Genomic DNA, 27,978 nt, shown 5'->3' with positions numbered 1-27,978 from the left:
TTCATTCTGAAGCCTGTGGGTTGCAGAGGGCTGGGAATTTGCTCCAAGTGTGGGGGAGAGTCCCTGTCCTTGAGGAGCAGTGGGCCCAAGACCCGGGTCAGCTAACCAAATCCAGGTGCTGAGGAGGCCAAGGGAGCTGCCATGTGGCACAGTGGCCACAAGGGCAGGTGGCATCAGACTCAGGCAGTGAGGTGCAGAGGTTGATGGGAAAAGGGCCTGGGGAAGGTAGAGGCTGTGTGAGTCTGATCCTGGGCGACCGGTCCATGAATAAGGCTGGGGAACAACGCACAAGATGGGATTGCCTCACTCCCAGGCCTGAGGTGCTACACTACCCCGGGGTGCCCAGTGTGGGAGGATGCTGACCAGACAGGTGGAGGGGCCAATGGAACTACCTGGTGGGCCCGTGGGAAGCTCAGGGAGGTGGGAGGAGCGCTGTTTCTGGAGATGGGAGAATGGGATTCAAACCCCTGCTTCTGCTGCCTTCCTTTAATAGCTATGTCATGTGGGGGGTGGGGGGGTCCGTGTACCTGTCTGAGCTTCCCTTCTCCAACAATGAGTACAGCAATGAGTACAATGTCTTTCTCAAGCTGCTGAAAGGTAAAAGAAGGTACCAGTGAAACAATACCAACCACGCTGGGTGTCTGTTGGTTGTCCGCGCTCTCTGATTCCACGTTTGACAGATGAAGGAGCAGCGTTGAGCACCTTGCCCGGGTCACACCGCTCAGGAGTTGGGGAGCTGGGTCTGAGCTCCCAGCATGGCAATTCAGGGGTGCTGTTGTACCCCTGCTCCAGCAAAAGGACCCAAGTCATGTCCAGTGGGCCCCAGGGTCCCCTCCTTTCCCTGTCTAAAGTCAGAGCTGGGATTGGAACCCCAGCTTGACAGAAGCCCAGGAGCCTGCCATTGACCACTGGGTGAAGGTGGGCCTCTTTGTCCCTCTGTGGACAGAGGGTAGTGGACCAGCTGGGTCAGATGGTGTGCCTCTGAGGCTTTGCCCCCGGGCTGGGAGAGCCAGAGGATGCCCGGGCCCCAGGAGTAGCCTGCACTCTCCTCCTATGGATTCTTGTGTCCACAGCTTCCCACGCAGGTTGCTGCAGGCTGACCCCTGTTTGAGATGCAGACCATGGGTGTCCGGGACTGGCGCTCCCTCCCTCTGATCCGTCATGATGTAAGGAGCACTCCTGTGCGCTCCACGCCAGGCTGGCCATGTGGCTTCAGAGCTGAGCAAAACCTGCAGCTGCTGTCTCCTCCCTCCAGCAGTTTATAGCCTACTGGGAGGACCAGGCAAACAAGTCAGCAAATTGGACAGCGTGATGAATGTCAAGGTGGCCAGGTCCCTAGAGGGCCGTATGGGGCTTGGATATCCTGGCAGGCTTCCCGGAGGAAGAAATGTCTCAGCGTAATGTGAAACACTAAGCGAGGACTTGGAGCAGGGAAAAAAGGGGGTGCCGAGGCCCCAGGTGTGCCAGCATCTCAATGAAGGTCGGTGGGTGGGCTGGGAGAAGAAGGTGCCCAAGGACACCTGTTGGAGGGACGGAACCGGGCCACACCGTTCACCCATGACCGTGCCTCCTGGAGAAGATGGTGCTGGAGAGGTGTGCCTACAAACGTGAATGGATGCATCATGTGGGACATCACACAGTGGGATACGCAGGCTGCAGCCCCACACACCTGACAGGCGTTGCTTTACATGAGACAGGGCTGCAAACACATGCATGCATGCACAGCAAAGCATCCACGTGCACTGCTACCCCAACGCCAGCCGCGGTCACCTCAGGGTGGCAGGCTCAGGGATGCGCTCCACCCTGTACCTGACACCCGGGCGTCGCCTCTGAATGGAGAAGCTCTCACCTGTGTGATCATGGGAGCAGAAATTTCCACCTTGAAACAGGGCCCAGGGGACATATGCTGGGGAAGCTTGCCCGCTGGGATGCGCAGCCAGAGGCAGTAAGATGCCCACCTTCCATAAAGCCCCTGCCCTCCCAGACCCCTCCAAGGGTGAGCACTTTGCAGTCCCTGCCAACCTTTCCACTCTCTCCTCCTGGGCACCTGCCTACACCCACCCGGGCTCCAGGCTGATGGATTAATTCCATGCATTGCCAGTGCACTCCTGTGGAACTAGGTGTATTGAAGTGGAATAAAGGTCCATGGCTATGTGGGCTGGGGAGCGGAGAACAGGCTTTCTTTGTAAATGGGGCTCCACACTGCTATGCACAGCTTCCTCGGGGAGCAGGTGGCCCTTCACCGAGTCCCGGCTGCTTGGTCCACTCCCCAGGGCCCAGGTGAGTCCTGCAGAGGGCAGGCAGCCCCTGCTGAAGGGGGAGAAGCAGGTAGGAGGCCTGGTAGGCTCCCGGCTGGCTCTGCCCTCAGGATTTATCCCGCGGGCCTCCCAAATTCCTTTGCACCTGCCTGTACTCCCCCTCCCCCAGCACCTACTTCTCATCAACGCGCAGGTCTCCAGCCTTCCTCCCCTGTGTTCCTTTTGAGGCTGGCTGGGGCTGGTTGGTATTCAGAGATCTTCATGATAGCAGTTGCCATGTATGAAGGGGGTCTAATGACTCGGGAGCTCTACTGAACACTACAGACAGCTTGCTGTTGATAGCTTCCCACCCCACGATCAACAGATCAAAACTCCGCCCAGCCCTGCAGCGCCCTCACAGTCCCCGTTGCGTTTGCGCCCCTCGGGTGGGCAACCACTGGGTCCATCCAGGTGGCTGAGGGCCTTCTTCTTCATCACTGCCCCTCCGCTTTTCCAGCCTGCTGCCCTTCTCCCGGTCACACGCCCAAAGTATGAAAGGATGCCCCGCTGCCCTCACTGGGAAGGCGTGCCCTGGCAGTGCTTCACGCAGGACGGGTCGGTGTGTTCTGGCTGGCCAGGGCACAGCTGGCACTCTTTGTCAACCCCGTCATTCAAAGGCATCCATGTGATCTTCCCCATCGCTGCCTGGTGGGCTTCAGCAGAGCCGTTAATAGATGTGAGACAGGGCCCCAGACGGATGCAGCAACTTCCCCAGTGTCACGGAGGGACCTCAAAGTCCACGCGCTTAGCTCGGCACCTCCGTGGAGCAGGCATCAGCAAAGAGCAAGAGCCAATCCTGTCCCTCACAGCCCTTTAGAAATGAGTCGAGAGCCATACGTGCCTCTTTGCAAATGAGTGACATCTCCATTTGCTGAAGAATGCCCTTTTAAAATCATATAAACGGAACAGAGAGCGTTTTGTCTTCACCTCTGTCTTACTTCAGAGCCATGTGGACAGACGGAAAGAGCTCGTGCGTGCTCGAGAGCCGCCGTTAGGACTGAGCTCCAGCCCGTCTCTAGCATCTTAGCTTGACACAATTGAAGGAAGAAACAAAGGGCCAACCTTCTGACACTCCTCATGGTTGACCCAGATCCCATGGGGGCCACCCCTGAGCATCCGCGTGGGCCCAGCTGCCATCCTGAATGAGGTGCCTGGGGCCCAAGCTCTGCTCCTGTGACTGCGGCACCATCATCCTGGTCCCTGCTGGAAGCCTGCTGACGGAGTGGGTCACTCGCTGGGCTGCTCACCACAGCGTCAGCAGTTTGAAGCCACCAGCCTCTCCCGGGAGACGGACAGCCTCGGGAGCCCAGGACAGCAGTTCTCATGCCTATAGGGTCGTCATGAGTCAGAGTGGACTTGCTGGCAGCGGGGTTTGGTTTGAGTTTGGGGGTCACTACTGTGCTGCTCACATCTGGCTGCAGGCCACCATGGGGCATATGTGGGCACAGCTCGGGGTCTTGGGGATGGAAGACTGACCACCATGCTCCAGCTCTCCGGTGTGTGCTGGGCCCTGTGTGCCACGTCACTGGTGGAAGCCCCCTGGCAGGAGCTGCACCAACAATGGAGCTTTAAAGTATCTCCCCCGCTATATGCTGAAGGGAAAATCATGCATTCACAATGGAGAACCTTGCCAAGAGCCCACATCAGCATCTCTGGTGATGGAGTGAGGACACCACAAAGCAGAGCCCTGCCTCCTAACAGGGAAGCTGATACTGGCACAGTCAAGCAGGGCCCTGGTCTGAGTTGGCATTCGATCCTCTGCCTCGCCACCCCCTGCCCAGCCTGGGCATGTGACAATGGGCTTCTTGTATCTGGCATGCTGGGCACATTGGGGCTTGGGAGCCCCCTTGACAAGCCTCTTCCCTGCATGGCTGGACCCTCAGCTTCCCAGGAAACTGCTTGCCTTCCAGTCTGGTTTGCACAACTAACTCTGGCGAGGTGGATGTCTGCCATGTCCTGGTGCTGAGGTGGGTCTGCTCAGGTGCAGATGCACAGACACTGCAAGACTGTCCCGTCCTCCTCCTGGGGGATCACCCTTGACCGTGTGGCTGGACACCCTCAGACCTGGGTGGTCCTGTAGGCCATTGTCTGCTGGTGATGCAAGGGAACATGGGAAGCAGAAGCCATGCAGTGTCTCCTGACTCCCCTCCTGCTGGTTCCTGTTCTTGGAGCCGGGTCTGGAGAGACCTCTGTGTGCTGGGTGGCAGAGGGGGTGGCCGTGGCCCTGCCGGCACCCCAGGGCTGTGGATGGCATGGCTGGAGCGCCACAGGCATTGGGGGGGCAGGTACTGGGTGCTGCCATCTGTGCCACCATGGCATGTGTTTGCAGCTGCTCAGTGCCCTACATGGAAATGAGGCCGAGCGGGGAGGATGGAGGGGGAGACAGAAGCTGCCCGGGCGGGATGTGATGGTGGGAGACACGATGTGGCCACCCACCACCCTCTGAGTGACTCATTCTGGGCTGGGGACTACGGCAAGCATGGGCTACCATCCCTGCAGGAGATGCCAGGCTTGCCTTTATTCGAGGAGGAGCCAAGTTGGGTGCAGAGGGGTTTCCATCTACTCCAGGGCTCCCAGCAAACACGTGGCAGAGCCTGGGTGGGAATCGGCTCCAGATCCACCCTCTCACCCCCGGGCCTTATAGCCCTGCTTTTTGCAGTAGAAGAAATAAACCTGGGCAGGGGGCACCTGGCAGCCTTGCACATCAGTGGCACCTGCCTGATGTTGCCATACATGCTGCTCCTGTGCTTGGACCCTGGAGGATCAGGCCATGGCCGTGGGAAGGTGTGTGAAAGCGTGGCGAGAGGCCAGCGTGTGCAACAGTGCAGGCCGGTATGCTGGAGGGCTGTCACCATCGGCCGTCACCCTGGGCAGCGCCCTCTAGTTACTGCTCATTCACAGTGAGGTAGCGCTGGGTTCCGGCAGCATCTGGGGAGGGTTCCCTCGGAGCCAATGTGTAACCCAGAGAGTGCGGTGCCTGAAGGGAGCCATTGGGTCTTCCCGGAGGGGGAGGCACTGGTACTGTGCCCATTTTAGAGATGGAGCAACCGAGGCCCAGGAAGGTAGTGTGACTTGCCTGAGGTCACGCAGCTAGTAGGTAGGGGGTCTGGTTGCTCTAAGCTTGGCCACAGAAGTCTCTTTCCAGGGTCTTTCCCAGGTTGCCCTCTTCCCTGGCCAACCCCATTGGGCTCTTTAGAGGTCAGATGGGGATGGAGGTTGGGGTTTGGGTTGGGGGGAGAACAAGGGCAGAGTCCTCACCCTGGATGTGCAGACAGAGGGCTCTTTCTGGCCCTGGCCCTGGGATCTGCCTGGAATCTTCATGATAGTAACAGCCCCATAGCACCGGGTACTGACTGCTCCGGCAGGGAGCCCCCGGCCACATGCTGCCTCTGCACATCTGCCGTCATGGCAGCCGTGAGGCCATGATAGAAACACAAGCAGCCACAAACCACAAACCCTTTGCTGTTGGGTCACTTGCAACTCTGGGCGAGCCCATGAAGGCAGTTGAGCAGCTCCACAGGTCTCCAAGATTGGGGGCTTTCCCAAGTCGACTGTGGAGCGGCTGGTGGGCTCAAGCCACTCATCTCTCACTTGGAAGCCGACACTCAATCACTGACCCACCATGCATCCTTCAGGCAACAATAGACAGGTAGCAATAATCACACTCACTGCATCACGGCGAGCCTGACTCACAGCGACCTTATAGGAGAGAATAGAACTGTCACTTAGGGTTTCCGAGATGGTTCGTTTTCATGGGAGTGGACAGGCTTGTCTTTCCCCCGAGGAGCAGGTGGTGGTTTTGAACCGCCAATCCTGTGGTGTTCAGCCCAAAGCTTCACGCAGTGCACTCTCAGGGCCCCCTTGCGGGAGCAGCGGTAGTAGAAGCAAATCAGGGAGGGCCACGATGTGTTCTGAGGGCTGGTCACATGCACAGATCCCCAATCTGACAGCCAGGCGTCCCCATGAGTGCCCACTTTGCCCCAGAGCGCTGTCCCCCTCGGCAAAGAAGCACGGAGCCAAACACGGGCTGTCAGCCACGGCCACCTCGGCCAGCTGCTGCTCAAGAGAGGCCTTTGGTTTGGGTCTTAGCTATTTATTGTGCTTTGGGTGAAAGTTTAGAGAGTAAATTGGTTATCCATTCTGGCATTTTGTTGTGGGGCGTTCACTGCAAGCCCCCTTCCCACGCCCCCATGTGGTCACCACTTCCCACGGCGGCACCTGGGATGTGTGCGCGCATGGTGGGCACCCTCCCAAAGGGGCCGGAGGTGGCCTCTGCAGACAGACCTGGCGCTCGCTGGGTGGTGACTGCTTCAGTCTCTCTTCTCTGTTGGAGGCCCCATTCTCCAGCCATCTTCTCTCTTAGCTGGCTTTCTGAAAGGCCCTCTGAATGGATCTTTAATAAAATGCAAGTGTTTGAGGAGCTTAGTCCCCCTGCCTGCCCTTTCAATCGGCCCTGCTAGGGCAGTAATTGCTCCTGGCATACTGCTGTGTACAGGGCAGCACTCAGTTTCCACAGGGGGGGGGGGGGTGAGTCCAGCTGTGGCTCGCCCTGGCACACACAGCAAGGTGAGCTGGCCAAGCACACTTGGCCATACTGCTTGCTCCAAGTGTGGCCCCTGGACAGTGTCAACCGAGCCTAAAAGCTTGCTAGAATGCAGACCCTCAGGCCCCTGGGCAGGGCTGGCTGCTGGTGTCCCTCCTAATCCCAGGGCTCCTGAAGGACGGAGCGGACACTGGCCAGATAGCTTGGGGAGGAGCATCAGCCAGGCTACCCGGCTCTGGGATCAGCCAGCCATCCCATTTCAAAAGGGAAGTAAGGACTGGTAAGCCTTGCCTCACCCCTGCTGTGGGCCCAGACACATGGGAAGGCTTTTGGGAGGAGTAGATCTTGGGCAGTGATTCCCACACTGGACAAGGTGTACCAGCCCCCTGGGGACCTTGTTCGGGGCAGATCCTGACTCCCCAAGTGTTGCAGTTTTCATGACTGCATAATAACCCAGTGGTGGAAAAGATGCCCCAGTCCCGCTCATGAATACGCTGACAAGCAGGGAATTGCCCTTGCCCCATGACCTCGGGGACCTGCTCTGGGCACTTGGCATCACCTCTGGTTGTCTGGTGGTTGATGCGGGCTGAGGGCTGGCGGCCCCATTTCTCTAGCCCGGCCTCTCCAGGAAGTGCCCCCTCCTGGCTAGTGTGGGCTGGTGCTCAGCATGGTGGTTTAGAAGGGCTTCCAGTGGGGGGCAGGGGGTATCCGAGACTGAGAGAGGGGCAGGTGGAGCCTGTGTTCTTCAGGAACATCTCGTGGTTTGGGTCTGTTCGTTGGAGCAGCTGCAGCCCAGGCAGGTTCTGTGGGAAGGGAATGGACTTGCACCTCTGGCTGGTTGGGGCTAGTGGAGCAGCAGGGTGAACTTGGAATAGTGCAGAGCTCAGCTGGGGAGGTACAGTCTGCCTCAGACAAGCTGAGGATGGGGCCTGAGGATCTGCACTTCTAGCAAACTTTTAGGTTCCGTGGACACTCTGGTCCGGGGGCCACATTTGGAGCAGCCAAGACGCAGGTACTGATTTCCTATGAAATCCACAAAGGCAGTTCTGTGCTGCTAATCTAGTGAGGGAGAGACACGGGACCTGGGTGCTATGGGGGAGGCATTGGATTACTAAACGCAAGGTTGGCTGTTCAAACCCACCAGCGCCTCCAAGGGCAAAAGATGAGCCTGTCTACCTCCATAAAGAATTCACCATGTCGGTCTTAAAGGCTTGAAGGTGAACAAACGGCCATCTAGCCCAGAAGCAACAAAGTCCACATGAAGAAGCACACCAGCCTGTGCAATCACAAAGGGTCGAGGGGACCAGGTATCAAGCACCCCACAAAAAATCATATCACCGTGAATGAGGGGAGTATGCGATGGGGACCCAATGCCCATCTGTAGACAAGACATCCCTTGCAGAGGGGTAGTGGGGAGAAGATGAGTCACTCAGGGTGCAGTGTAGAGTTGATGAAACTCACAACTTTCCTCTAGTTCGTAAACAGCTCCCCCCCCCCCAACTATCATGATCTCAATTCTACCTTACAAACCTGGTTAGACAAGAGGATGCACAGCAGTGCATATAGGAACTGGAAACGCAGGAAATCCAGGACAGGTGAAACCCTCAGGACCAGTGGTGAGAGTGGCGATACCGGGAGGGAGGAGGGAAGGGGGACGGAAAGGGGGAACTGATTACAAGGATCTACATATAACCTCCTCCCTGGGGGATGGACAACAGAAAAATGGGTGAAGGCAAATGTCAGGCAGTGTAAGATAGGATAAAATAATAATTTATAAATTATCAAGGTTTCATGAGAGAGGGGTGGGGAGTGGGAAAATGAGGAGCTGATTCCAGGAGCCAAAGCAGAAAGCGGGTGTTTTGAGAATGAGGAGGGCAATGAATGTGCTTTACACAATTGATGTATGTGTGGATTGTGATAAGAGTTATATGAGCCCCTAATAAAATGATTAAATTAAAAAAATGAATTCACCATGTCAGAGACCCTGTGTAGAGTCACCGTGAGTCAGAATTGCCTCGATGGCCGGGACGTTGGCTTTGGTTTTCAAGGTGTGCCGTAATACTTACCTGATATCACACAGTAATCTGTGATGTGCCAGGTATCAGCGCGTTTGTCCTTCACAACAACCCTGTGAGGGAGGGGACATTCTTGTCTTCTGTTCTCAGGTGAAAGAACCCCAGGGGCGTAGGGGTAATGCTTTGGACGCTAACCCCAAGCTCTGTCATTTGACCTCACTGGTTGCTCTGTGGAAGAGAGGTGAGGCTTTCAGCCCCTGTAAAGACACACAGCTGCCTCAGATCCCCACAGGGGCAGTCCTGCTCTGTCCTGTAGAGTCACTATGAGTCAGAATTTTCTCAGTGGCAGAGTGGGTGTGGGTGTTCATTCTCAGGTGAGAAAGTAAATCTCAGGAAGCTAAGGTCAAATGTCTTGCCCAAGGTCATGTTTCTAGGAAGTGGTAGAGGTAGGGCTGGAACCAAGGCAGGCTGGGTCAGAGCCCTCGTTGCTAACCAGTACCCCACCCTGTGGTGCCAGGACCCCCGCAGGGAGCAGTCTGGTTGGGGTGGCAGGGACAGTTTGGGGGATTGCCCCCCCACACACATGTTGGACTTGCAGGGCATTCCCTTGGCTGGCAGAAGTGAAGGGAGCATCAGCCGGTGCCGCCCACGCTAGCAGGAGTCAACACCTACCTAGTGTCCTTTGTGACGTGCATGGTCAGGTTGGGGTGCTAGATAGGCAAGGTTTGGGCAGACAGTGAAGTGAGAGAGGGGACCTTCAAGGAGTAGCAGGAACAAAGGCACGGAGGCTTGTAGGTGGGGTGTCAGGTGTGGTGAGGTGGGGTGTCCCCAAAGTGGACAGAGAGGAGAGGTGGTGAGAAAGGGAGGGAGAGGGACCAGCTCCAGTGGCCCCAGGGCTCCCCGCTGGCTAGTCCTGCATGCACCTTGCCTGTGGGTTTCCTGGGGTCCTGGCAGTAAGTCAAGAAGGTGTTTGCTGGAAGGCAGCTGGGAGGAGACTGGGTCTTGGGGCTCTGGGCCGTCTGGGCGGGTTGGGGAGCGAAGATGCTCTCCCACAGTTTAAACCCTTGAGGCGACCTTCTTTCATTCTCTCTTTTGTCCAGCTATTAAGGTCATTCAACCCATAATGACCCATGGGACAGAGTAGCGCTACCCCAGAGGCAGGGTTGTTTGTTTGTTTGTTTGTTTTCTGGGCTGTAGTAGTCTGGAAAACTCACGAGGGCAGTTCTCCCCTGTCCTGTAGAGTCACTGTGAGTCTCCTCGACACGATGGGTAACCTTGATGGGGACCAGGCATGGCAGAACCCCTGAATGCATGCGTGCGTGTGCACGTCTGCCTGCAAAACCCCGGTCCTGGCTGCAGCATCCTGAGTGATGTGCCACCAGGGGGCGCTGTGAGTCGAGTGGACTTGTCCAATATCACAGCAGGAGGAGGGTCGGTGCAGGATGCACCTGCTAACATTTGTGAAGCTGAAGGGCCCCCGTTTGCTTCCTAAGAGGAGCTGCTTTCCCCAAATCCATTCACCAGCGTTCCGTCCAGCAGCTTTCAGTCTGTGCCGCCCTCACCACGGAGGTGAATTCCAGAATAATTTCTTCGTCTTCCCCAAACCATAGAGCCCTCTGGCCACTTCCCCCCCAGCCCTCCCTCCCACCCCTGCCCATCTCTGTGAATTTCCCCAGGTGGGGCATTTCCATACTTGAATCGTGGAGTGCGGTGTGACTGTTCGCACTCAGCTTATGCTGTAGCACGCACGCATATCAGTCCATTCCTCATCGTGACTCAGTGATATTCTGCATGCAGATCTATCCTACATCATGCATCGGGCTGCAAGCCGCAGGGTTAGCAGTTCAAAACTACCAGCCACTTCAAGGGAGAAAGACAGGCTTTCGCCTCCCGTAAAAAGTTACATTCTCGGAAACGTGCAGGGGCAGTTCTGCCCCATCCTGGAGGGTCACTGTGAGTCGGCATCGACTTACGGGCAGGGAGTGTGGTTTTGATTTTGCTGGTTCGTTCGTCAGTGCACGGACATCCGTGTCGCCTCCACCTGCCAGCACCTTGTGGGGGTCCCTCCCTCCCCTCTTCCTCCATCTATTTCCTGAGACGCCCGTGAAAGGGAGGGCATGTGCCATGTTGCCTCCCACGCTTTTCACATGTGTCTTCCCGTGTCATTAAAAACCTCTCAGACCCGGTTTGGAATGGCTGCGTCCTCATAGTCCACCTTGCGGTGGAATTGTCAGTGACTGTGCCCAGTTGAAAGGTTTAAAAAGGAGCCAAAATGCAGGAACCTCAGAGGGTCTGTGTAAGGAGTTTATAACGGCCTCCCAGCCTATCTCTGCCTGCAGGCTGCGGGGCCTGGGCGGGGGGGCAGGGGCTGCACATCCCAATGACTGGAAGGCACAGGGTGGGCTGGGTGGCCTAAGCAGATGCTTCTGTCTGCAACCTGGCCCGGCGGCGCAGCGGTCAGAGACCCAGGCCCACCCCGCAGACACCCCAGGTGTGAGGGAGGCTGGGCAAACAATCCCCCCTCCCCCACATCTTTATATTTCTTTTCAGGATTTCCCTCCCCCTCCACTTTGTGCCCAGGACAGTAGTGGTCTCCGTGTACAATCTGGAGTGCTCAGAAAATGGCAAAAGCAGAGGAAAGCGTCAGTGACCTGGAATTCACCACTCAGAGGCAACTCATGTGACCATGACACCCCCCCGCCCCCCAGGCCTTTAAACAAACTGAGGACCATTCCAGACAGGCAGTTTTAAAGAGGATCACGCAGCCGGAATTCAAAATAAAGTCCCTTGGTTAAATACCTTCCTTTCCCACTTCCGCCTGGTGATGCTATTCATTTGAAATAAGTCCTTTGTGTCTGATAGTACTCAGCTTAAGGATTTCTCCTCAGTCTTGTGGGTTTAGTTTTACTTTTAAAACTATATATGTTAGGATATTAACAAATGCTTTTATTGGGGGATTGTTTGCTTATTTGTTTGTTTTATAAACTTTTTTGGTTGGGAATTGACCGAATTAGAGTGTACATGTGAATTTTCCTATCTTGGAGGTCTTTCTAAAGGAGAATTGCTAGAAGTGGAATTTCTGAGTCAAAAGAAATGAAGGCCCACGTAGCTTGCTCAGCGTCGCCCCCACCAGCTGGTGCTACCCAAATTTCCCACCCTTTTCCACATGATAACGGGGAACAGGCATCTCGATAATTACTTTATTTTGGAATTTTCTTTTTTTTTTTTTTTAATTTTAACAATTTATTGGGGCTCATACAATTCTTTTCACAGTTCATATATATACATACATCAATTGTATAAAGCACATCTGTACAGTCTTTGCCCTAATCATTTTTTTCTCTTTTCTTCTTTTACATTTTATTAGGGACTCATACAACTCTTACCACAATCCATACATATACATACATCAATTGTATAAAGCACATCCATACATTCCCTGCCCCAATCATTCTCAAGGCATTTGCTCTCCACTATTTTGGAATTTTCTTATGAGTGAAGTTGAACCTCTCCATGTTGCAAGGCCTTTGTAAAGAAAGATCTTTTTTTGTTTTGCTTTGTGTTTATAAACATGTGTGTCTTTCATGGCTCATGGACTGCTCCTGGGGTTTGGGATTTTTCGACCAAGATAAAGAATTCTTTACAGAAGGAAGAGAGTGCCGAAAAGTCGGTGGGTTTTTCATTTTTAATAATCTCCGTTTCCTGTTATGCACAGTGATGGAACACTGCTCACGGCTCTGAGCTGGCTGGTCCTTGGCCTGTGGCTTGCTTGGGGAGAGTGGACATCTTGGGTCTCTAAGCTATTCCCGAGCACAGGGAGCCTTCTCCCCACTTATGGAGGGTTCCTTCATGTATTGTTAGGGGCCCATCCAGTTGCGTCCACCCTATGGCTACGGAGGAACGCCTTGCCGAGTTCCCTGTGGTCCTCACGGCCAGCCCTAGCCCTCTGAGCCCATTGCCGCAGCCACAGTGCCCGTTCCTCTTGCTGATGGTCTTCGTTCCCTCCGGACTCGCCGCTTTACCAAGCACGGCCTCCCTCTCCCGGGACGGGGCCGTCCTGCTCACATGTCCAAATTTCATGGAAGGAGGTCTTGCCATCCACACCTCGGAGGGGTCTCCCGGCCATACTTCTTCCAAGCTAGTTCTGTTCGCTGATGCTGGCTGCAGTCCAGGCTATGTTCGCTATGACAGAGAGGCGCCGGGGCCCTTGGTCAGCTGCTCCCTGTGTGTTCTATCTGTCCTGCAGCCATCACAGGTGGGTTTCTCCTTCGACCACATGCTCTCACTGATCACTGTTGGAGAACGCGGTGCACGGGGGAGCGCACACTTCTCACACGTCTGTGGAGCAGAAAGAAGCAGGCGAGGACTGGGTTCCATGCTTACCCGGCCTTCAATCACGATGGGCCCTGGTCCTATGACGTCTTTTCTCTGCCACTCATCCAGTTGCCTCGTTTCCAAAATGAGGGGCTGGAGAGATGCGCGTCTTTCCCCAGACGGCAGTTCCAGCTAAAACAACACTCGCGCTCTGTGTCTTCCTGGCTTTGGGATGGGCTTTCCCTGCTGCAGTGCACAAGAGCCAGACCGCAAGCACTCAGCCAGCCTCCCGACATGCCCTGGCCTTGTCAAGACCAACCTTTACATCAGTGGAGAAGGGCTCCAGTCAGCAGAACCCAGCAGAGGTGGCGGTGGGGGAGCTGGGCCTGGGAGGCTGATGAGTCCGCTTGCCTCCACACCTGCTCATGAATTCAGTTTATCCTGCATTAACTCGTGCACCGATTCAGGCAGCCATTTGTTGAATGTCTCCTCCATTGGCTCAGACCATAGGGCAGGGATGGCCAAGGGCTGGGCAGAACAGGGCTCCCAGAAAACGTGTCATTGGAACTGAGACCTGTGAATTACAAGTCCTCCTGGTGAGGAACGTGGGGGAAAGTCGTGAGCAGAGGAGCGTGTGTGTGTGTGTGTGTGTGTGTGTGTGTGTGTGTGTGTGTAAGTCAGAGGTGATACTCTCTCAAGGGTGTGTTGGGCATTGCTAGAGAGCATGAGATACACCAGTGAGACCAGGCCCATCTCAGCCGGGTAGAGCAGGGGCTTGGGAGCCACAGTCGGGTTTCAGGAGGCTGGTGGTCTGGTCAGATGCTCGGTATCAATGGCCTTCTTGGTGGCTGTGTAGGTGTGGACTGGAGGGGCAGCGAGTGTGGGCCAGGGAGGCTGGTTAGGAGGCCGTGGCAGTGGTCCAGGGGAGGGATGATGGTGACTTGAACCAGAGTAGGAGAGTGAGTGGAATAAAGATCCTCATGGATGGAGGGGTAACATCTGGCAACACTGGTGGTGGATCTGCTGTTCCAGGAGGCTGATGGCTTAGACACTGAGAATGGGGAGATGCAGCGAGGAGGGGCTGGTGTGGAGGGGGGTAGATTGAGATGAGGGGTTCCATCTTTGGCGCAAGTATTTAGAGCTGTGCTGTGCCACACTGCACCCCGATCTTGTGCGGCTGCATATGTGGAGCTAGAGGAGCTAAGGGAAGGCTTTTAAAAAAATTCTCATTTCGTGTGAATAAATTTCAATGTAAGTAGCAGCGGCTCCCATGTCCCATGTCCATGACAGTGCAGACATAGGAGGTTGCCCATGTCACAGAAGTTGTTTGACACAGATTTAGAATGCCCCCACGTCATCTGAGTGGGCAACTGGGAGTCTGGACCCTGAAGAGCAGTCAGGCTGAGTCTGTAGCTTGCTCCCCGCTCCTGGCTGGCTGGGTGCCTTTGAGCAAGTGACTTCACCTCTCTGGGCCTCTTCATCAAGTAGGAAGGCCATTCCGTGCGCCTCCTGCGGTGCTTGTGAAGTTTGGAATGGAGGAAGCGCACCTGCCAGTTGGTGGTGACAGGCATTGGTCCTAATGACTGTGTGCCCCCCACACACCTGTGGTTGTTGGCTGCTGTGAAGGTGGCCCGACTCATGGTGACCCAGTGTACAAAGGCAGTGGACCATTGTTAGCCATCGGGTTTTTGTGGGCTGATTGTCAGAAGTAGATCTCCAGACCTTTCTTCCTAGTCTGTCTCAGTTGGGACGCGCTGCTGAAACCTCCTCCCCTGCAGCCAGATGGTGGCTGTGCTTGAGGTGCACGGGGGTTTGATCCTGAGTCTCCTGCATGGAGGGTGAGAGCCGGTGCCTCTGCCCTCGTCCATGCCTGCGACCCCAGCTGTGCCCCCGCTCGCTTGGGAAGGCAGCCTCTCCCGGGGTAAGAACTCGGAATTGGCATCTCAGCTCTGGCTTTGACCTTGACTCAGAGCACAGCCTTGGGCACGAGGCCCTTTTTCCTGGGTTTCCATTTTTCCATCTATCACCAGAAGGGTTTGGGGTGAAGGCTCCCCATCTTGTGAGTCGAAGAGGCCAGGAGGGGCCCAAGAAGGAAGGCAGCAGAAGTGAGCAAGGGCTACCGTGGGGTCCTCGTGCCTTTGCCTCCGCCGGTCCCAGCTCAGCTTTCCCAGTTGGCAGAATTCTACCTGTCAGAGAACTAAGCCAGAGAACGCGCCTCGAGCTCGCTTCAGGAACCTCCTTAGCATTTACCTTCATCCTCTTCTTCAGAAACGTATGGACGAGTTTATTGACTTCTGAACTGTTGGGAAAACTAATGTGGTCTCATTAAAATGGCATCGCTCACTCGTACTTAAAAAAAAAGCCCATTAAAGTCTTATACCTGACATGGAAAACTATGAAAGATTCATAATTGCAATAAAACTCTGTAATGGAATTTGAATTTCCAATTGTGGCAGTGCCGCTATCAGCCAGCGGGCTCGGAGTTGGAGCTGCAATATCCGCTCAGGAGAAGGCTGGGAGGGGCTGCTGGACAGACGCTGCCTTCGGGGAAGGTGGAGCTGCGTCTGGGCTCCGTGCAGGGATCTGGTGGTGCTGGGTCCTTTGCCGACTTCCTCTGGTGGGAGGGAGCTCCAAGCTGCCTCGGCCTCTTTCCGCTGCTTCCGTGGGTCTCAACCTGTGAGTCACAACTCCTTTGGGGGCCAAACGACCCTTTCACAGGGGTCATCTGATTCATCACAGTAGCAAAATGACAGTTATGAAGTAGCAACAAAAATAACTTTATGGTTGGGGGAGGGGTCACAATAACATGAGGAACTGTATGAAAGGGTCACGGCATTAGGAAGGTTGAGAACCACGGTGCTAGTTAATTTCAGGTCCCTTTACCAGGCAGGAGTACAGCACCTACTGTGTGCATCAAGCAAAGCCGAGGCCGAGCCAGAAAGGCCAGGCTACTTTCTCTTACTGGGGGTCTGGTACTACTTAGAGCAGCAGGGGCTTTGGAGGTAGGCAGATCAAAGGTCAAAACCAAACCCCTAGTTCTTGTCACCTCCCAGCCGCAGCCTTCCGTCTGTAAAATGGGAATCATAGTATGGGCTTCATGGGTATGATGGGGGTTGGGAGGTACCTGCAGCTGGGGGTGGGGCCCGAGGATCAGGGAGAGGTGGGGCATGGAATTGAGACACGCTGCAGAGGTGGAGTGGTCATCTTTGGGGGGTGAGGGGGGCTGAGCTTGGGTCCCACTCTGCACCCACCGTGTGTTTGTGAGTCAGCCCTAGCAGCAGCTTTGGAATTAGCGTAGTCTTTTTGAAAACACGGCAGGTGTTTCCTAGGCACTTACTGTATGGGGATGGAACACAGGTGGTGCTGGTAAGTGTAGGGCCGATAGCCACAAGGTCAGCAGTTCAAGTCCACCTCCCCAGGAGAAAGACAAGGCTGTCGGCTTCCAGGAAGACTTACAAGGCCTACGGGTTTGCTGTGAGTCAGAGTGGATGGACTCCATGACCCTGGGCCTGGTTCCCCTGGTTACTGTGTGCTGATGATGCTTCTCAGGGTTAAGTGTTGATACATAATCTCTAAGCAGCCCATGGCCTCCACTGTTCTCAGTACGCGTTACCTCATTGCATCTGTATTCGGATGAGACAGATCCTGGTCCTGCCCGTTTTCCAGAGGTGATAACTGAGGCCCAGAGAAGCCTATGACCCACAGACATCCATTCTGCCAATGGGTGGCAGAATGTGAACTGAGCCCACTGGGCCGACTTCGGGGCCTGTGTGCAAAAGCACAGGGCATACTGCTGGCGCTCCTGGCGTTGCTGTAGCTCGCAGGCAGGGGGTGGTCTAGTTCCCTTTCTGAGGGAAGGATCAGTGATGTTCCCAGGTATCTTAGGGAGTCAGATGCGGGGCGGCATGCCCCATCCGGAGTCGGCTGAGCATTTCCTGCTGCTCCCAGGGTTCCTTCCACCGTGCTCCTGGGTCTTAGAGAGAGATAAATCCCCCACTTCCAGCTGGCCGGCTGTGGTCGGGGATCCGCGTGCTGTGCTTGTGGAAGGCCTTTCCCACCCCTTTCCCCCTGCCCCCTGCCCCCCACCCCCCATCCCTCCAACCCCAAGCGTCTAGAACCGTTTCTCATACTGGAAACGCTCCTGCTGCCTGAGAGGCATTCGGAGGAGGCAGGACACCGGGCTGAGTTTGCTTCTCAGCGTTTGTCAATTCATCTTTTCTTCCCAAACTCCAGCTTGGCTTACCTTGCCCGAGTCTTGCTTTGAAAACACCGGGACAACGCCAAGGGATTGTCATGTGCTGCCCTCTGCCAGGGAGGCTGGGTGAAGGGATGCCAGCCATGGGGAGGCGGCACTCTGAGGTGGCCTCCTCAAGGCTGTGGCGGGGAGTGACCCAGGCCTCAGCCCCCTCCGTGGAAGGGACAGGGAGGTGGAGTGGGATTGGGGTTTAAGCGTGCCACAAGTCTTTGAGACGTGCCCCGTCTTGCTCTGCTTCCGTCGCATTTATTTTAAAGGAGTCTCCTCCTTTAAATCCAAGCAGCTTCAGCAGGAGGCCGGTTTTCCAGTTTGTAACTGTCCTTGTGTGTAATGGTCGTGTTGCTGCCGCCGCTGAGACTGTATACAAGGGACTGTCCACCGGCTCACTGGCGTCTCCATGTGCCGTCTGGTGACATTGATTCCAGGCTTGAAGACACACAACCATCTTGCCCGTGCCTGCATTCCCTCTCCATGAACATAAATCCACCAGCAGCCCGGTTACGTCACTACGTAATAGCGGGGCACTGAGGATCGCCTCCCCGCCAGAGTGGCACAGACTTCGAGAGAGCATTCAGTCTGTGGCACCATCCCGGTGGGAGGGAAATGATTTGCATCCCTCTGGTGCAGCGAGTTACGTGTTGGGCCACGAACTGCAAGCTTAGCACTTTCAAACCACCCACCTGTATGCCCATGAAGGTTGGCACTCTCAGAAACCCACAGTGCAGTTACATCCTGCCCCGTAGGGTTGCTGAGAGGCTGTGCGTCAGAAGTGGCTCGATGGCAGTGAGATGTTTCCCCTTTTGTCTTCTCTTTTAGATATCTAAGGACACTTGGTATCCTCGCATGTGTGTGTGACTAACTGGAAGTTCTCTTGGGTGAAATGGCAACTGAAATCCTATGCTCATACTATGACTAGGCCATTTACCTTTTTGTTAGCACGGACGAGTTTTGTATATACATTGCTGCTTAGATTCTTGTCAGATAGATGGTTCTCAAAAGCAGTCTCCCATTCAACTCAGGAGCTTGTCGTCTTCCTGTCCTGGTGGAGTGGTCTGAGGAACAGAGCCGCTCGTTGTCATGAGGTCCCTTGTATCTCTTTCCTCTTTTGCTGTGCGTGCCTTCAATATTAGTATTAGACAATCCGGTGTTGAAAACGAGACCTGACAGCACCGCCCCTGCTCATTCTGACAAGACTTGTGTGGCTTTCGATCCACATTCGGGTCCTTCAAGCATGTTGTTTTTGCATGTGGTGTGAGGCCTGGATCCTGTTTCATCTTTAGGCATGTGGAGATCCGATTTCCCCAGTACCATTATTTGAAGAGACTCTTCTTCCCCCTTCGAATGGACTTAGCCCTCTTCTCAAAAACCAATTGCTCTAGACTGTCAAAAGGCCTAATGCTGCAGTCGTGGTGATCTAAAAGTAGGCGCTTGGATGGATGGGCAGGCAGGCTGAACATCAGTGGGAGTATACCCACACGCACATATATATCCATACATGCTTGACAGAGGATATTTATGCATGGGTATTTCTCTTTGCTGCAAATATGCCCCAGGAAGTGGCAGAGTATGCAGGGGGCAAAGTTAGGAAACACTCCTTAGGCATCAACACCTTGCAGGAAGGAGTCGCTGGGCCTGGGGTTGACCAAGGTCAAGTAGCATCTTGGCAGCCAACTTCAGTGAGTAGCAACTGGAGTCTGGAAAGCTCGTGAGCAGCCGTCTTCTCTGTAGCTATTGTTCTCTCCCTGTCGGGAGGAGAGAAGTGCAGTGATAGTGGAAAGACACATGGCAACAAAAAGCCCAGAGGACTCGTGGACCACACAAACAGTAGTCTCCCAGCCCCAAACGGGAAGAGCTAGATGGTGCCCAGCTGCCACCATCAGCTGCCTGAAAGGATCCCATTAGAACAGCGGTTCTCAGCCTGTGGGTCACGGTCCCTTTAGGGGTCGAATGATGCTTTCACAGGGGTCACCCGATTCATTACAGTAGCAAAATGACAGTGATGAAGTAGCAACGAACATAATGTTATGGTTGGGAGTTACCCCAACATGAGGAACTGTACTGAAGGGTCTCGGCAGGAGGAAGGTTGAGAACCACTGCATTAGAAGATCCTGGGTTGAGTGGAAGAGACACGTGGGGGACAGCCCTCAAAGTTGGAACAGAGAACTGGTTTACTGGTCAGGTCGAGATTGGTGGGACCCCCAAGACCATGGCCATTCATCACCCTTCAGGTCTTGAAATGAACACCCACCTGAGTTAGAATCACCAGTCATTTAAGATCCAATGGAGCAGCAGCATTTACCTAAGGACAAAGTCCAAGTGGCCCGGGAAGGAGGAGGAACGGGAACAAGAGCCACAGGGAAGAAGCGGGGCACGAGAGGGTGTGCCGAGGAGACTGCAGTGGATGGGTTGAGTCGAAGGCGTGTGAGCTGATGGATGTAGACATGATGGTCCACTCTGGACACCATCCCCTGATTCGCTGCAGAATAAGAGTAAAAGCCAGAGAGAGTTGCCCATCGGTGAAGTGGAGTTCATTCTCTTTTTTCATAAATGGAATTGTTTATGACTTACAGTCAGTAAAGATGCCCAGGCTTGCAGTAAAAGGAGACAACCGCGTCCAAGTGTGAAGGGAATATGGGATTCTGCCTTCCTGCCTGTTGCCTCCCTGCCCTTCACCGCCGTGCTCCCTGTCCAGCCTCGGATGACTGCTGCTTCCCTGATAAGGGGACCCTTAGCAATGTCATCACAGACCTCCTCACAGCTGTTGCCAGGTCGTGGCTCAGGACTGGAAGTGACAGGGGTCTGGCTCAGCCACTGGCTATAACCTGTAACCCTGTCTGAGCGGTGACGACGTCCTTGGCCGGCGGTCCAGGAGGAGGGTGAGATGGTATGGCCCAGGTGACTGTTTTCCCCTGGTCTTGGCAGGTTGGGGACCAGATTCTGGAGGTGAATGGGCGGAGCTTCCTGAACATCCTGCATGATGAGGCCGTCAAGCTGCTCAAGATATCCCGGCACCTCATCCTGACGGTGAAGGACGTGGGGAGGCTGCCCCATGCCCGCACCACCGTGGACGAGACCAAATGGATCGCCAGCTCCCGGATTGGGGAGCCCACCTCCAACACCACAGGGTCTGCCCACTCTCCTCGCTCTGGGCCCCGGGGCCCCAGAGTTCTTAAGGTTTAGAGAGGATCCCTTCCCCTTGCAGCACAGCCGTGGGCACATGGTTGCCCCCTTCTAGTCTCAGTTTCCTCATGACAACCTGAAGTGCATGCTCCCTGGTGACTCGCCCAGGCCTCTCATTCCTTATTCGCCCTTGGGCAAATCACTTACCTAATTTCCTCTCCTTTTTTTTTTTTTTTCACTTTCTTTTTTTTTTTTTTTTAAATTATTTTTTATTTTTTAACAAATTATTGGGGCTGATACAATTCTTTTCACAGTTCATATATATACATACATCAATTGTATAAAGCACATCTGTACAGTCTTTGCCCTAATCATTTTTTTCTCCTCTTTTCTTCATTTACATTTTATTAGGGACTCCAACAACTCTTACCACAATCCATACATATACATACATCAATTGTATAAAGCACACCCATACATTCCCTGTCCCAATCATTCTCAAGGCATTTGCTCTTCACTTAAGCCCCTTGCATCAGGTCCTCTTTTTTTTTTCCCCCCTCCCTCCCTTTTCCCCCCTCCCTCATATGCCCTTGGTAATTTATACCTCGTTATTTTGTCATATCTTGCCCTATTCGGGGTCTCCCTTCCCCCCTTCTCTGCTGTCCCTCTCCCAGGGAAGAGGTCACATGTGGCTCCTTGTAATCAGTTCCCCCTTTCCAACCCACTCACCCTCCACTCTCCCAGCATTCCTCTCCTTTTTTAACACACACACAGTGGTAACTGTGTAACAGGACATTTGCCATTGCATCCGATTTCCTGTGGACAAATCAGTGACATTAATTGTGGTTGTCACATTGCACAACTCTCTCTGGGCCTCAGTGGCTTCATCTGAGGAGCAAGGCTCCTAGTCCCTCCCCTCCCCAGATCAGAGGATACTGGGGGCTCTTTGGGTGCAGGGCTTACAGTGGGATGGAACTGTTATGTGACTGCATTCAGAAGTGTCCTGCCTTTGAGCCAGGGCTGGCTCCTAGCCACCCGGAGGTCAGAGCAGAACTGGCCCTGGGGGGTTCCAGGACTGCAACTCCTTACGGGAGTAGAAAGCTCCATCTTTCTCCCATGGAGATGACCTTGTGGTTAGCAGCCCAACATGTAACCCCGACACCACCAGGGCTCCTTGCTCACGTGACTGCACAGTTGCTGGTCATGTAATGCGCCACTTTCCAGTTACCATCAGAGTCTCAACTGCTGGTCTGCTGGTCTACTGCCAAGCACTACCCAGAGCCAGTTCCCTCTCCTCCTCCCCTTCCCGCCCGCCGTCCACCTGCGCAGTATTATAAATGTCAAGAATGTAGCTGCCAGCATTTAAAAAGACATTAGACTTCCTGTGGAAATCTGGGTTTCTGGCTTTTGCCTAAAAAAGCTGGAGCATGGCCTGAGCCTACCTTTCCTCGTCCAGAGAAACTGGAGCTCAGCCACACCCTGCAGTGGCACTTGGAGATCTCCAGTCCCCTCGAGCCCTCGCCCACCCCAGGGGTGGCCTGAACCTGAGGCCACCTGGCAGACCACCTGCTCCTGGGGCTGGGACGGTGCAGGGGCCACCGCGCACGGCGCCAGAAGTCCTGTCTACATACTTGAGGGAAGCCCGAGGTGCCCTGTCTGTCCAGGGGTCCTATCCCCCCAGACCTGAGCTGGCAGCAAGTGAGTGGCCATGAGGGTCATGCATCTTTCAGGGACATGGGGGAGCAAAGGCCCTCTTGCTCTCAGAGCCTTAGCACCTCCCTCGCTCCTGCCTCGTGGGTCCTCGCAGACCCGCAGCTGACTACGCCTGTCTGTCTTCATAGGTTTCCTGGGGATCTCTCAACAGAAGGGACGAACAAGGTAGGATGTTCCTCGCCGTGGGGTACCTTCGCCTTCTTCCTAGCTCCCCTGATGTAACTGATGAAAGCGTGTATGTCACTCATGTCCTCTCTGCCCCATTGGGCGCTCCCTTTGCCACGTGTCTGTGAGAGCTTGCCGTGCCCCGGGCGTCGCCCCAGGTCCCAGGGTAACAGCAAGGAACAGAACCCAGCAGGTCCAGTGCCCGCCCTTGTGCAGAAGCCCCATAGAGCAAAACAAGCCCATAAATAGCACCGAACCAATTACAAAGGATGCATGTGCCATCGAGACCCGGGGCTTGGATGTACGAGAGATTACAGGTGAGATACCTACTCTAGATGAGGTCAGGGGAGAGTTGGAGAGAGGAAGAAGGCCACTATGGGGTCGTGACATTGGTATTTGTGCTCCAACTGATTGTTTACCCCAAGTCAGTGAGGTCAAACTGGGGGAGGGAGGGAGGGGAAAGGCTGTGGGAGAACCCTGAGGCAGGGGAAGAGCTTGACCAGTTGGGAGGAAGGAAGGAGAGTGGGTGGGGTGAGGAGGTAGGAGCAGGGTGCTGACCGAGGTAGTCCAGGGCAGATCTCGGGCTCTGTGGGCCATGGTGGCTCTGTGGGGCTGGCTGGGCTCTCTGCAGGGGAGGACCAGAACAGGACAGGCGATGCACAAGATCATTTCCACCACGCTCTGCTATGGAATCATTGTGTGGATGGCACAAAGGACCCTCAGGGCCCGGAGGGGAGTCTGCAGGGCATCTCAGACCAGGCTGCGGATGGTAGAGGCAGTGGCGGGAAAGGGTGGGCAGTGTCCATGCAGGTTTGAACTGTACTTGGGAAAGAAATCCAGACCCAGTCCATTCTGACTGGTAGCGGCCCTGTGTGTGCTGTGGTTATCCCCAGAGTCCCCGAGGGGTGCAAACGCGCAGTGCCTTCGGCTGCTGACCCCAAGGTTATAGCCGGGAGTCTGCTCAAAGACTTGACAGTCTGCTTCTGAAGATTCGGATGTCCAATGCCTGCCGAGGCTAGTTCTGCCTGGGCACACCCCGGGGCTCCAGGAGTTGCAATCGACTCGACGGCACCTGGTTTGGGCACCTGTCATTTCAGGCACAGGAGACACTGATGTTGAGAGATGCGACAGAGCCCGTGATGCTAGTAGTGTCTGCCCTCCTCACGGTTCCCAGGGCCTGGGAGGTGGCATATGAAGAGGCTGTCAGGGTTGAAGCAAACACTCCTCGGAATTGTGTCGTGGGGTCCCCTCCTGTCACATGGCTTCCTGTGTGCACCGGGACCGCTGAGTGCCTTCGGGAGACCATCCATCTCTGAGTGTCGGGCCAGGTTGCTCAGCATGCCGGGGCATCTGGCTTTCTGTCTTGCAGCCAGGATTCTACAAGGGGCCGGCCGGCTCCCAGGTGACCCTGAGCAGCCTGGGAAACCAGACGCGCGTGCAGCTGGCGGAGCAGGCGCGACACCTGCTGACGGAGCAGGAGCGGGCCACGATGGCCTACTACCTGGACGAGTACCGCGGGGGCAGCATCTCTGTGGAGGCGCTGGTCATGGCTCTATTTGAACTGCTCAACACCCATGCCAAGGTGATCTGCGTCCCTCCTCTGGCAAGGCCGCGGGGGCTGAGCTCTGTGCCCGTCTCTGCCCTCCTCCCCTCTGCTGAGAACCTACTAGGAGTCACGCTTGAACCCTGGGTAAAGACCAGTGATACGGGCAGTCCCGTACTCCTAGGGGAACAAAGAGCATACCGTGGGAGTGGGGCTCCAAGGCTTTACTGGGCGCCTTTAGAATGACCTCAGTCGCCTTTAAGGAGCACTGCCTGGGCCCCGTCCCGGCCACGATAACCCTGCATGTCCTGTATGGGAGCCGGTGTCCGTCCCCCCACCTCTTGATCCCCCCCCCTCACCCCCTGTGACTGACCTGCTCTGCCGGCTCTGAGGACCGGGCTCTAGTGGAGGCCTGTTTGATGAGGTTCAGAAGCTGAGCCAAGAAGGACTCAACCGGCCGGGAGTGGTTACAGTGGGAAGACAGCTGAATGAGGGGGCACGACTTGGAGCCAAGCAGGGAGAAGGCTGTTCTAGGCACAGTGGAATGGAATGGACAGCCAGGCGCTTAGGTGTGATAGTGTGCTGAGGGAGCTCCATCATGCATGGGCAGCACAATTGCAGAGCAGGTAGAGAGAAGAAAGGAGGAGTTGGATGACACTGGACCCAGTGTGTAGGGCAATGAGGCAGACAATAGGGAGCCACAGAGGGTTAAGGAGGGAGGGTAGCAGCAGAGCTAGTGTGCAGGCCACTTGAGGGTAGCGAGTGAGACTGGACCCTGATCAACACCTGCTTGTTCCTGCCCCAGTTCTCGCTCCTCTCGGAGGTGAGAGGCACCATCTCCCCTCAAGACCTGGAACGCTTCGACCACCTGGTGCTGAGGCGGGAGATTGAGTCAATGAAGGCGCGGCAGGCCCCAGGCCCAGCAGCCGGCGACACCTACTCCATGGTCTCCTACAGTGACACAGCCTCGTCCACGGGCAGCCGCGGCACCTCCACCACCGTCAGCTCGGCCAGGGTGAGTCGCCTCTGACTTTGTCCCTTCCCTGTGTCCCGCAGGACAACCCGGTGGGTAAGTTCAGAGACTGGTGGGGTTTAAATCCCAGCTCTACACACACCAGAGCCTGGTTCCCTGGAGCCTCCATGTCTTTGTATAAAATCAGTTATCAACAGAGTGTCCACTGCATGCCAGGCACGGACCCCAAGGACAGCTGACCAGGGAGGTGGGGCTGGGGGAAAAGCAAATGAGAGAGGGCAGGGGCAGGTGCCGTTTGCCCATGCTTGGCTCCCAGAGAGCACTCAGTGGGTTGGTCAGTGGTGGTAGCAGTGGTGTGTGCATTGTGATGATGCTGTGTCCCCTACCTGACTTGTTCTCCAACTGCCAGCCCCTGGGAACGCACCTGGTACAGTCCAGGGTTCAAACCTGCCCCCAGGATGCTAAAACAAACAAACTCCCTGCCACGGAGTAAATGCTGACTCTTAGCACCTGTATAGGACAGGAGAGATGAACTCTACAGAGCTAGGAGGACATTAGCTCCAGGAGGCCTTTGCTAGAAAGGGACAGGTGGAAGGCCTTGCCCCCCATGTGGGCACGGTCATTCGTGGACGGGTGTTGTGTGGTGGACGTAAAGAGTCTGGGCTGGGAGTTAGGGGCTAGCACTCTGTGCCCACACCGTCTCCCCAGCTCTGGTTTCCTGCATCTGGGACCCTTTTCACCACTTGGCTCCAGAGAAGCCTCTGGGCGGGGCGAAGCCCCACCTCGGGCTGTGTTTGACTCTATGGGAGCAGTTCCCCCTGCGTTTCCAGCTCCACTGAGCCCGACCTTGGCTGTGTCCGCGGGGCCTTCTGTGGCACTTCTGTTCTCAAACCTCAGAGCGACTGCCTATCATTCTGTTGGGGCTGCTTTAGAATTGGGGGTGTGAGCCAGCAGGTGGAGGGGGGGCGGAGTGCTAGCCTCAGAGGCCTCTCTGAGCCTCAGTTTTCCTACCTGAGAAAGGTCTCAGGTTCCTGGCTCCTGCAGGCAGATCAGGTAGGAGGCTTGGAGGCAGGGTACCTGTGCCAGGAAGGGGTTGCAGGCAGGGGCACGGGTCAGAAGTCCCCAGAGTTGACTCACGTGACCCCCTTGTTCCAGCCCAGGTCTGTCCCTACCTCAGACCCGCTGCTCCAGGCCAGTCCAGGACCAGCTCAGTGTTGGCCTGCCCTGCTGAGGGGCCTCTGCTGGGGCGTCTGGGGCAAGGCAGACTTCAGCAAGGCCATGGGGTGTTTAGAGACCGTGGGAGGGGTGGTCCCGGAGCCCCTTCTCCCACTTCTGCTGAGAGGGCAGCGGGCGGGCCCCAGGTAGCACGTTGTCCCTGGGATGGGCTGGAGGTGGGGTCTAGGAGACATCAGGACCAGCTGCAGGAGCAGCATGTCAACAGAAGCTACAGCTTCATGCTGTACCTCAGTTTCCTCACCTGCCTTGGGGCCTTACCACTGTGCCCACAGGTGCTGGGGGAGATGGCATGTGAGCACACCTGTGTTCCAGGCTAAGGGAGCACCAACAGGTGCCAGGCTATCTCCCTGTTGTTGTTTTTAAGTCATTTTTTGGGGGGGGGGGGCTCTTACAGCTTTTATAACATTCCATACACCCATTGCATCAAGCACATTTGTACATACTGCCATCATCATTTCCAAAACATTTTCTTTCTACTTGAGCCCTTGATATCAGCTCTTCTTTTTCCTCTCTGTCTCTCCCTTCCTGTTCTTTCTGACCCAACCTGGCTGGGGAAAATCCCTGGGTATTTATGCTGCTCACATGGAGACTTGCGGAAAGCATTGGGCAGAGGGACTACCAGACCCTCTCTGACCACCACTGTCCCCTCCCTTGCCCCCCACCTGGTGCCTTCGGCATGCACAGCCCCCTGGGGTGCACTGTCAGACTTTGGCCTGCTCTGCCCCTTTGGGCGTGCCCCTCCCTGCTAAGCTCCGCCCTTCTCTGGTGGAGGCCCCCTCTCTGCAGACACCACATTGGGGGCACTTCATGGGGGGGTTGTGATCTTGCACCCAGTCTCTCTCCTGCTCTGAGCCAAATGGGAATCCAGTCCCAGCTCTGCCTGCCAGGCAGCCCCAGGGTGGCCCCTAGGTGGTTGACCATGCTCCACAGCCCTCCTCAGGGACAAGTACCATTTCTTCAGAGGCGCTGGGCCCCCAGTGTCCTTCCAGGGGGCAGGCAGAGTGAAGGCGCTGGCTGGGGTGCCAGGGTCTTCTTGCCCCTGCTACGGTCACAGAAAACTGGAAAGGGGCTTGGCACGGTGTGTTCATTTTGCCTTTGTGTGCCAGTGTGTGTGTGGGGGGGGGTAGGTGATGCCCTCACCCCCATGTTTATTTTATGTACTCTTCTTTTTGCCTTTTGTGCCCACCCTTCCTCCCCAGGAGCGGCTGCTGTGGCTTATAGACCTGATGGAGGTACCGTCCTTCCTGCTGGGGCGGCGCTGTGGGAGTTCCCTGGCTAGGGGCAAAGGTCAGGGGCTGCGGCCCACCCTGCTGCCCCTCCGTCTGTCCCCAGCCTGCAGAGGGGCTGGGCCCTTGGGGCTCCCTGCTTCGGCAGGTGTTTTCAGGTGTCAGGGTGAGCCTGCACCATACTCAAACCCCAGAGCTTCCACCCACCGCCACTAAGATCCATTCCAACTCATGAAGCAAAGCCACTCACTGCCACCCAGCCCATGCTGACCCACAGCCACCCCATCGGGCATAGGTTCCCAGACTTGTTTGGCCTGCCGCTCCCTTTTCATAAAACTACTCAGCACCCCGCTGGCAATTAGAAACATGTGTCCCACAGCCCATAATCGAGGGTCAGATGAGGTGCCTGCTGTGGCCGTCCCCCGGAACATTCCAGAATTCCCCAAGGGGTGGATCTGCCACTTTCAGGAAACACTGCTATCTATCTAAGGTTTCGGAGCACGTAAAGCAGACAGCCTCATCTTCCTCCTGCAGAGTAGCTGCTGGGTTTGAACTGCTGACCTTGTGACGGGCAGCCC

At 55.6% G+C, this 27,978-nt stretch overlaps 1 protein-coding gene across 4 annotated transcripts in view; it reads left to right on the top strand.

Moving 5' to 3' along the window:
• Positions 1-27,978, top strand: part of WHRN (whirlin) — a 95,466-nt gene that overhangs the window by 48,858 nt on the left and 18,630 nt on the right. For 2 of the 4 annotated variants that reach the window (XM_075560373.1, XM_075560372.1), the window contains exons 4-8: positions 20,347-20,549; positions 22,386-22,422; positions 23,792-24,004; positions 24,771-24,980; positions 27,374-27,406. In XM_075560373.1, the coding sequence (XP_075416488.1) occupies positions 20,347-20,549; positions 22,386-22,422; positions 23,792-24,004; positions 24,771-24,980; positions 27,374-27,406 (696 nt within the window). The remainder of the gene's footprint in view (positions 1-20,346; positions 20,550-22,385; positions 22,423-23,791; positions 24,005-24,770; positions 24,981-27,373; positions 27,407-27,978) is intronic. The other 2 variants (XM_075560375.1, XM_075560374.1) reach the window with 1 other exon arrangement.

This window comes from Tenrec ecaudatus, chromosome 10, assembly GCF_050624435.1.
Source record: "Tenrec ecaudatus isolate mTenEca1 chromosome 10, mTenEca1.hap1, whole genome shotgun sequence".
Classification (NCBI taxonomy): domain Eukaryota; kingdom Metazoa; phylum Chordata; class Mammalia; order Afrosoricida; family Tenrecidae; genus Tenrec; species Tenrec ecaudatus.
The sequence above is the reverse complement of the archived record's forward strand: the minus strand, read 5'-3'. Positions and strand labels throughout refer to the sequence as shown.